At 34.0% G+C, this 10,550-nt stretch overlaps 2 protein-coding genes across 2 annotated transcripts; one reads left to right on the top strand and one right to left on the bottom strand.

Moving 5' to 3' along the window:
* The first annotated feature begins 1,240 nt into the window (after nt 1-1,240).
* On the top strand, nt 1,241-4,542 carry LOC107482763 (serine/threonine-protein kinase SRK2A). The gene is made up of 9 exons (XM_016103332.3): nt 1,241-1,699; nt 1,922-1,996; nt 2,082-2,183; nt 2,373-2,426; nt 2,533-2,625; nt 2,715-2,807; nt 3,608-3,712; nt 3,792-3,890; nt 4,167-4,542. Exons 1-9 carry the CDS (start codon nt 1,580-1,582, stop codon nt 4,479-4,481), a joined length of 1,056 nt encoding a protein of 351 aa, XP_015958818.1. The 5' UTR covers nt 1,241-1,579; the 3' UTR covers nt 4,482-4,542.
* A 524-nt stretch (nt 4,543-5,066) lies between these two features.
* On the bottom strand, nt 5,067-9,778 carry LOC107482764 (thiamine biosynthetic bifunctional enzyme TH1, chloroplastic). The gene is given in 10 exon segments (XM_052259884.1): nt 5,067-6,064; nt 6,545-6,804; nt 6,986-7,113; nt 7,261-7,325; nt 7,853-7,943; nt 8,021-8,137; nt 8,227-8,302; nt 8,595-8,669; nt 9,050-9,370; nt 9,656-9,778. Coding segments are annotated over 10 exon segments (1,686 nt in total). The 5' UTR covers nt 9,677-9,778; the 3' UTR covers nt 5,067-5,532.
* Between the last annotated feature and the right edge of the window lie 772 nt (nt 9,779-10,550).

Genomic DNA, 10,550 nt, shown 5'->3' with positions numbered 1-10,550 from the left:
TCAATTTTTTTAAAATTATAAGAGTTAATAAAATAAAAAAATAAATTATTCTTAAATTAAAATTATAAAATTTATATATGATAAAAATTATAAATTAATAATAATTAATTTTTTATTTTACAAATTTTGTACTTTGAATAATCTTTTTCTAAGTGGTAGTAGACCAATTTGATTAGGCAGCCATAAACGGGTTAGTCAAATGCGAAAGGTGAGAAAAAGAAGCATGCTTCAAAATGTCATTCTCTATCCTCTAATCATAATATCATGTCATATCATATAAATAGCTTATAAAATTGGAAAAGCGAATTCCAGAAGCAGATGTGAAAGAAAACAAAAATCAAATTGCATGGTTATTATTATTAATTATTTATTGCCTTTGTCGGATACTTGGATTTCCTTCACCTCCTATTGTCAAGACCTTTCAATTTTTTTTAATAATGCAGAGAATAAAGTATAATTTTTTATTATTAATTTTATAAATAAAATTAAAAATAAATATAAAAAAATAATAAAAATAAAAAATTATATTTTATATTTTAGTCTTTTTTAATAATTGAATGCATCCATTTTCGACCTCATCTGTCATGACTAATCAAACATTGTGCTTTGCGGCTCATGCAAATCCACTTCCTTAGTTGTCTATTATAAATTAAAGGGCAACAACATATTATTATTAAAATACAATCATAGCGGTTTACCAAAAAAAAAGGGGTAAAATACTCAGTAATTTGACTGGTTTTCAAAGATCTTATCCTATTATTTTATTAATTAAAAAATTTAAGTATAAAATTAATCAATAACAATTATATTTTTATACAAATATTAAAAATGTTTAGTATATGAATAAAATTATTGAAAAAAAATCATAATTAAAAAGATGAGTAATAATGATAAAATTTGTTCTTAAAATATAATATAAGTAAAAATTCAGATGACTTCACGTGAAGTTAATAGTCGAAAGTCTTTAGATAAATTATCTAATGGCTTTTAGTTATCAACTTTACGTGAAGTCGATTGCACCTGAGTTTCTACCTATAATATAATAACAGAGATTGATGGTATTGATAAGATTCTTGTTACATTAATTTATCCTTTTTGAAAGGGAAGTAACAAGTAAGATTGTAAGAAGAGAATGAGTGCACTCACAGATACATAGACGTACATACATACGTATTCGATACGGTATTCCTTTCTCTCTCTTCCCTTCCCTTCCACATGCGTTCTTGTGTTCCCACTCTCCGTTCTGTTCAATTTTTTAATCATCACTTTCTAACACCTCTTCCATGAACCAAATCAACAATAATCAGCAGTAATAAATAACTAATATTTGATTAATTAAATAAATCAAATCCTAATTTAGCTTCGAATTGCGCACACGATTCTTTGCTTCCCTTGGAAACTCTCCCAAATCCCCACTACCTTCACTCTCTTTCTTCTCTGCTTCTTTCTCTTTTCTCCAATTTCGGATTTTTCTCTCTCTTCTCTGAGATCTTGTTTCGCCGTTTGGGGTTATCTCGGTGGAACCGGAAGCTGCGAACTTTCTCCGCGTGTTGGTTGATTCGAGAGAAGGAGAAGGAGTATGGAAAAGTACGAGCTGGTGAAGGATATAGGATCTGGGAATTTCGGGGTGGCAAGGCTTATGCGCCACAAAGAGACCAAGGAGCTTGTTGCTATGAAATACATTGAAAGGGGTCACAAGGTTTGTCGTCAAAAATCTTCTCTTTATTTAAAAATTATAAAATCATAACATGAAATAGCCACTAGCATTATTTTGAAGCGGTACTTCACATTTCAAGAAGCTAAATTTACTCTAGGAAAGAAAAAGCATGTCAGCATGTGTATCTTGGGCTTTGATTTATTCTGTCAGGTGTGTTTGCTGTGCCTGTGGAGATCACTATAAAAAAAATTGATGCTTTTGCAGATTGATGAAAATGTTGCAAGGGAAATCATAAACCACAGAAGCCTTCGCCACCCGAATATCATTCGGTTCAAGGAGGTCTGTGAGATTGAATTGTGTAGTGTTCATAAATTGTATAATATCCATAGTTCAGGTTGTTTAATAGTGGATTTTAACTTTGCAGGTGGTTTTGACTCCTACACATCTTGGAATAGTGATGGAGTATGCAGCTGGAGGAGAGCTCTTCGAGCGAATTTGCAATGCTGGAAGATTTAGTGAAGATGAGGTTTGCACTCTTCTAAAATTCAGAGCTCCATATTTCAATTGTCATAAATCTTGATCTTTAACCATTGTTTAGTGAGTGTAGGATAAGAGCATCAAGGTGTTTGGCCAACTTTAAATCCCACTAAGTATGGGAAGAATCTACGAACTGTTTCTCGTTGTTGTTGACTTGTTGCATCTTTCAAATTTTTAGGCTCGGTATTTCTTCCAGCAGCTCATCTCTGGAGTTAGCTACTGCCATTCCATGGTAAATGAAATAATTATTCTGATTGGTTGTTTGATTTGGTATGTGTTATAATGTTTTGTTGACACCTCTTTGGGGTCTATAGTATTTAACTTCATTACTCTTGCAGCAAATTTGCCATCGAGACTTGAAGCTGGAGAATACCTTACTGGATGGCAGCCCTGCTCCTCGTCTGAAGATTTGTGACTTTGGTTATTCCAAGGTTCAATTATGGAGTGATATCATACCCAAATGTTTTAGATAAATTATTAAAAGCATAAATTTTGCTTATGATAACCTTTCTTTTTCTAGTCATCTCTGCTTCATTCAAGGCCTAAATCAACAGTGGGAACTCCTGCCTACATTGCACCAGAGGTTCTTCAACGAAGAGAGTATGATGGAAAGGTAATCTGGTTGATTAAGATCCAGATTGTGATGGAATGGTTCAATACACATGTGCCTCTCTTTGTTAGATGAAAGATAAGAAATAAAATGGTTGTTAATTAGTTCTCTTGGCGCAAGGCCATCAAGCAACATGGTTCATGCAATTGAGTCACTAGTAATTCTTGATGTGCATCAGGTTTGATGGCATGATGCTTCAATATTTCAGTTGTGGAATAATATGGATAAATTTAATGTGTGAATTTGGTAGTTTGGAATGCGAGGTCCTAATTTTATGAAGTTCAAGTGCCTTATGATGAATTCTTTTAATTTTCAAAATGGTTGTTCAAAATTTAGCCATCCAAGGAAAGGGCCATGATTGTGTTTGTTCTGCATTTTGGCTTACACATTTCACATTACCACCTACTATACCCACTTTTACATGGCAAAATCTGGAGCTGTGTTTATATAAAATATTTAGGAAGTGTTGTATAACTTCTGTTGATTTTTTATTGTGGATGCTTCAATGACTCTGTAACCTCTTTTACAAATGTCAGAGCCAGAAAAAAACACTTGACACTGAGAGAACTTTGAGAGAGCCACACCACAAAAGCTATTTATTGTGATTGGACCGAGAGAGTCACACCACAAAAGCTATTTATTGTGATTGGAAAGTCCTATACCTTATAAACCCACACTTCACCAGGATTTAACTCTAGGATTTAACCCTATAAAGAATAAATCTTGCTTGATGAATTTTCTGTGCATTATATGCCAATGGTGTTCATTTTTTTATTATTCTATTCTATTTTGTGTTTGTTCAGTTGGCAGATGTATGGTCATGTGGAGTGACTCTTTATGTAATGCTAGTTGGAGCATACCCATTTGAGGACCAAGAGGATCCCAAAAATTTCAGGAAAACCATAAATGTAATATTCGTTTTAATGGCGCTAGTTGACAGATTTAAAGTCGACACTTCTTACTCATTATATTCTTAATCTTATGCAGCGAATTATGGCTGTCCAATATATGATCCCAGACTATGTTCACATATCTCAAGACTGTAGGCATCTTCTATCTCGCATTTTTGTGGCTAATCCAGCTAGGGTATGTACATACTTTGCTGCTAAATATCATCTGAGGCCGAATTTGCTTTTTTATGTATCTATTGACCGAGATGTATTTAATTAATTTTGTCGAATTTAAAGCTATGCCTTGTTAAATCCACAAGATTCTTAATCATAGTTTTATGTTGTATTTTTTGTTGTAATTTCAAACATGGACTAATAAGAGTCATGCACCAATTTGAGGAGTGTAAGGCTGCTAGGCCAACTCCAGTGGATTTTGGGAAATGAGTTATCATTCTATTGTGATTTACTGCAGAGAATCACCATTAAGGAGATCAAGTCACACCCATGGTTCTTAAAGAACTTGCCTAGGGAATTGACAGAAATGGCTCAAGCTGTCTACTATAGAAAAGAAAACCCGACCTTTTCTCTTCAGAGTATAGAGGACATCATGAAAATTGTCGAGGAGGCCAAAACTCCTCCGCCAGCTTCCAGGTCAGTTGGAGGATTTGGATGGGGGGGAGAAGAGGAGGAAGATGAAGCAAAAGAAGAAGAAGCCGAGGTAGAAGAAGACGAATATGAAAAAAGGGTCAAGGAGGCACAAGCTAGTGGAGAGTTTCATGTTAGTTAAAAGTAAACAGTTTGATTCTTGGATAGTAGAATAGATTCCTGGTTCCCTTTGCTCTTGGTTAAGTCAATCTTTCCTTTCCCCCTCCCCCTTTTAATATTTGTACAAGGTTGTTAATTATGACCGTGTTATATCTTATGAAGTTGTGTTTAGATTTTTTGGTTTGTTATGAAGTGTCTCCTAGCTTAAAAATACTGCTTTAGTTGTACGATTGGTTTGTGAAAAAATTAAACTTAATTTTCCCCTCAAAGACAGAGCATGCTCTCCTCACGTCAATTAGTCATCTAAAGAGTGAGCGAGTATTCAATCAATGGTGTTTGCATCTACTTTAACTTTAAAAATGTGAGTTGTGAAAAGTGATGGCAAGAGTGGGGATAACAAGAAAAGAACGAGAATGTTAGCATGGAAAAGCCAACTAACCTTTCTGCCTTTTGGAGAAGTGGGAATGACAAGGTAGCAAGGGAATGACTCTTTATTTTGTTGAAAGAACAAAACTAGTTTTCTATTTGGTTAGGCAGCTAATTACTTCTCAGTAGTTGTCTAATTATTTTCAGTAAAGAATGCAATTTATGCCACAAATTTGTTTTACTTCCCTATACCTTCAAAATGTATAATCGGATGCATTAAACTGCAACATTATTCAACCTATAATGGCATGGACATCTAACAAGTAACAAGGACAATTAATGTACCTGCAAATATATATATTGTGTTGGCCCACTATGCTTTCATAATGCGTTTCATTATTTTTGAAAGGTGAGTTCTATGGTGCCTTTTACTATGGTGTCTAAATTGCCTAACTTGTTTTTAAAGATAAAAAATAAAATGTTTAAAGTAAAAAGTAAAATATTTAAAATTCATTAAATATTATGTATTTGCCTTTTTTGGTAAGTTAGGCACAATGTCAAAGGCACAATAGCATTCACCTTTTTGAAATCTGCATTTACAAATTTAGCCTGAGCCATAAAGATTCTGCAGCTATTTAGTTCCATTATAGGTGAAAGTAACTGGGCCCTATTCTAACCAATCCTTTTATACAGAATGCCGTATGTCTTCATTTTACCGACAATGCTGCCCCACTTACCACAGAGTGCAAGTTCCTTGTCTCGGTTAAAATGCATTCTCTATCGAATAAAGCCGAAACAACAGCAACACCTTTAAGATTTGGTAGACCAAGTTCCATGACATCATGAGCATTTGAAAGACCAATGCCACCAATTGCCACCACAGGAAGTTTAGAGGCCTTACATACCTCCATCAATCCATCCAAGCCTATGGTGCGGTTGTTTGCCTTTGTGCTGGTGGGATATACACCACCACAACCAATGTAATCAGCACCATTGATCCATGCTTGTTCGGCCTGCTCCGGTGTCTTGCATGATACTCCGATAATCTTTTCAGGGCCTAGGAGCCTTCTAGCAAGACGTGCAGGCATATCAGATTGACCAACATGAACACCATCAGCATCACAAGCAAGGGCCACATCTATGCGATCATTTATAAGTAGAGGTACTCCATAGGAATGACATATTTTAAGACATGCTTTGGCTGACTCAATAAACTCCCTTGTCTCAGCATCCTTTTCCCTGAATTACAAAAGTAAAGCCAGGTTTAGGTGATTAGTGGCCATGATCAAGTCCTAACAACTATGCATCAAATGACACTTAATTAAAGAGGGGAAGAGGCCACAACAAACGTGTCTAAATTTACAAGCACGAGCGACCACCAAAAAAAATTGGGGCAAGCAATCTTTGACCTGGAATTTCACCTTACACATATTAATGAAGCCACAACAGAATTACTATGGAGACTGGGAAATAAATAATAACAGAGGATAGCCTTATGCAAATATTTAATGTTCCCTTTAGAGGATGGCCTCATGTTGATTGAATTTTGAGACATGGGTAGAAATTACAAGGAACAAATATATAAATATTGCAAGAAACATACTGCAAAAAGAACTTTCATAATTAAAAAAAAAATTATATTTGCATTTCTTTAGGATGGTTGGCTTAGCATATCATCATAATACAAAGGCAAGCAAAGGAGATTTTGAAAAAACAAACCTTAATTGAATGATGGTAGCACCTCCTTCTACAGCAGCTTTAACGGCTTCAGCAATGGAGCGACCCCACTTCTTATTCATGTTTGAATCCGTTACAGCATATACTAACAAGTCATTTGGATTAAACAACCTCTCCTGCCTATAAGAACTTCGATTGATATTCTTAAGTGCCAAAAGAGGGTCAAAAGGTCCTTGGGGTCCATTTCCAATGACCAAGTCTTTACTGTAATCCAAGGCAGTCTCAATAAAACGTTTAGCTACCTGTCAACATCCATATATGTAGATATCTTATCATATTAGCATATGTCATCTATATGTTCTTTTATATATTTTCAGTTTCTGCTTCTTAATTTTATCTAAAAGGAAAATAAAATGGAGAAAGGGATAGATGGATATTATCAAATGAGGTACTATTAATGTGAACTTAGACAGCTGGACAAACCTTAACTGCTGACAACATTGACGATCCTTTAGCCAGCTCTGCTGCTATGCATGATGCCAAAGTACAACCAGTACCGTGTGTATTGCAGGTTTTTACACGCGATGAACACAGCTCATAAAATTCCTCACCTGCAAAACTCAAAACCAAGATGGAGCTCATTTTTAAAGTGGATGGAACATACATTAGGAAGATGTAAAGGAAACAAGTTGTTGAGTCTTGTATAGTTTAGTTTTTATTTGGCTGTTACGTAAATAGAATCAAAGACTTAATCTTACCATCAAAGAAAACATCAATAGCATCTAATGAAGCATGAAGATCACCACCTTTGATGAGTACATTCCTGCAATGAAAATTAATTATCAGAAGTTCACTTAAGGTAAACACTTCAATAACCTAAATTCTAAACTCAGATATACCGCTCAGGCTTTCCGGGCCAACCAGATATTCAATTAAAAATCACTTTATTTCCCACATGCAATGCAATTTTTCAGAAGAGTTTGCAAAAAAAGAACTCTAACTCTATAAATCCATATTCCTGATACAGTATGAGTCATTTAGATAAAAATATTACCAAGTGTATGTTTCCCTCCAACGAAAGAAATCAATGTAATGCTACTATAATACAATCAGATGTTGTTACAATTATGTCTGGTGTAAGATGTTTTGACTATGAAGGTTCACCTTCAGCCCACAATTCATAGCCATACATACAATTTCTGGATGTTTATCTCACTATAAATGAAATATAGGCTTCCTTAAGTTACTTAAAGCATAGGCAAATGAATGGTAATCAGTATGGGAGACAAACCACCATAATGCAAGTAAAATATGATTTTACTTTGCTTGGAAGTTCAAACAATAACAAACCTCGGACCCATATCATGTATCAGTTTTGCAGCTCTACGCATATCAGAAACTGATTTCAATGGCACATCACCAAGTAAGACTGATGCCTCCCCTGCATACAGAAACCAAGCAATAAAAGAAAATCAAATAGTGATATTCATTTGAAATCTTGTTTTGAATACAAATGACTGTCCTAGGATGTTTCATACTTCAGTTTCTAAAACACATACCGAAATCCAGCAAGAACAGAAGGACCGACAAGTACATCTGCACTGGTAGATACCATGACAGGATCAACCACAATAGCTGCCTTCAGCAAAAAAAAAAAAAGTTAGAATGGCAGTTATTCCCATTTGCAATTGAACACACATTAGAGTTTTGCTACAGGTGCATACCTTTCACTGGAAATTTCCTAAGGCTCTGACATAGGACCTTCACTACACCAAGGGAAGGCAACATTCCAGTTTTGACCTAGGGACATGACAATAATAATTAGCTCAGGAGCAAAGAAAAACGTTAGCAACTATTGTGAAGCAAAACTTCAGGGTATATCCAAGAGAACAACATGTAAGGAGGAATGATAATGAGTGATATTTGCCTATTTCTCCACTTTATAGTAATACATAAATAAATTTTCACAATACCACAATGCAGGGCCATCATCTCTCCCTAAAAATTGAGCACGTTTCAGTTCCTCACATTAATAACCAGCACTTGTATTCAGATATTATTTCATGAGATGCGGATTCCTATTTCAACTTACCACGTCAACATGCATATCAGAGAGCACAGACTTCAATTGCTCAGCCACAACATCATCAGGCAATATCTCCACTCCCTGGCAATCGTCACATATATGAGAAATGAGAAGACAATCACCAAAAGGAATGCAAAGCTCAAGTAATCATTAGCATTACTGTTAAAATCAGAATTATAATTGACTATCCATGAAAATAAAAGTAGGTAAAGGTTCATTTTCAACCTAGAGAACTTAATGCTTTGTTTTGACCAAAATAAAAAAATTAAAGTCAACACCCTAATAGAGATAGAGTCTAATTAAGATTAGTTAGTGCAGTGACTTGACAATCAACTCCATAACAGAATCAGTTATCAGGTTGTTGAGATCATATATGATAGTGACTTAGTATAACATAATACATAAACTTAATTGGACTCTATCTCTATTAATTCATTCAAGACTGTTATATGAAAATGAACCTGGACTCCAACAGTGTTTTGTGCAGTAACAGCCGTTATGACAGTTGAACAGAAGACATGGCGGGAGGCGCAAGCTTTAAGGTCCGCTTGGATTCCGGCACCGGCCCCTGAATCAGAGCCGGCGACAGTGAGCACATGCGGAATTTTGGCGTCAGAAATCTGCGTGGTTCCACTCCCGATCCCAGAAACACACTGGGAGTGCTGCATGTTCAAAAAAACGTGCCTTTGATTCTTTCTATCCAAATCCGAAAACAGAGGAGTCAAAATCCTAACTTGTTTGAAACCTAAAATTGGAGCAACCTGTGGTGAATACCAAGAGTTCTACACACAACAAAGTATAAAACATTTCAAAAAAAAAAAAAGAAGCAGCAGAACAAAGAAGAATAGCGTGAATGCATTAATAAATTAGTAGAAGGAAAGAAAGTCAGTCAAAGTTCACAGATATTTTATTGATACTTTGAGTAATATGCGAGTGAAATTAGTAGGTGGATAATCCGTGAAGATGTGGTGTGTTATAGAAGAAGATTGGTTGAGGATATATTGAATAACAATAATGTGTAGAATTGTGTTGAATCAAATGAAGAAAGGAGAGAGAGTAGAGTGTACCACGAAAGTGCAGGAAGCCATTAACGGCAAAACTTCAACATGCAAGTTGCAAGCTATGTCAGCTTAGCTCTGTTTCTCACTTCAACAACCCGACCCGATCGGAACCAATTGGCTAATTTTTTTGGTTAAGATCGATTCGAATTTAAAATTTTTAGTTAAAGTTATGTTACGGTAAAAAAAGTTTGATTATCTTTTAAAAAAATTATAGTTGATTATTTTTTTTTGGTGACAAAACATTTTATTCTGTAAGTTGATTATTTAAAACATATATATAAATGATACATATAAATATATGGTTTAATTACTCTATTGATTTTTATAGTTTTATCAAATTTTTAATTAGGTCCTTATACTTTTTTTTTCTTTTCAATTGAGTCTTTATACTATTTTTAATTTTGTAATTACATTTTTTTCATATTAAAAATGTTAAAATTAACATAATATTTTTATCAAAATATATGCAGTCAACCATTTAATTAAGTTTTTACTTATAAATACTTTCAATTTGCAAAAAAATATTCAATTAATTCTAATATTTTTTACACTAAAAAAGACTTAATTATAAAATTAAAGCAGTGTAGGGACTCAATTGAAAAAAAAAAGTATAGGGACATACTTAAAATTTTAGTGAAACTATAGAGACCAACAGAATAATTAAACCTAAATATATATAAGCATGCAATAATTCATTCTAATATTTCAAAGAAAAAAATTATTGATATAATTATATGAGTAACAGTTTAAGTGAGAACTATTTGTCAACGAATTACAGTTCAAATGACATAAATTTTTTATATTTATCTAAAAAGTTGTAATTTTGAATCTTCCTATTTTCGATAAAAAAAAACTAAAGGCCATTTAAGCCAATAATAATAGCAACAATGAGATTTTTCAT

The sequence above is a fragment of the Arachis duranensis genome, chromosome 4 (assembly GCF_000817695.3).
Source record: "Arachis duranensis cultivar V14167 chromosome 4, aradu.V14167.gnm2.J7QH, whole genome shotgun sequence".
Lineage (NCBI taxonomy): Eukaryota > Viridiplantae > Streptophyta > Magnoliopsida > Fabales > Fabaceae > Arachis > Arachis duranensis.
This window is presented reverse-complemented; position numbering and strand designations above follow the sequence as displayed.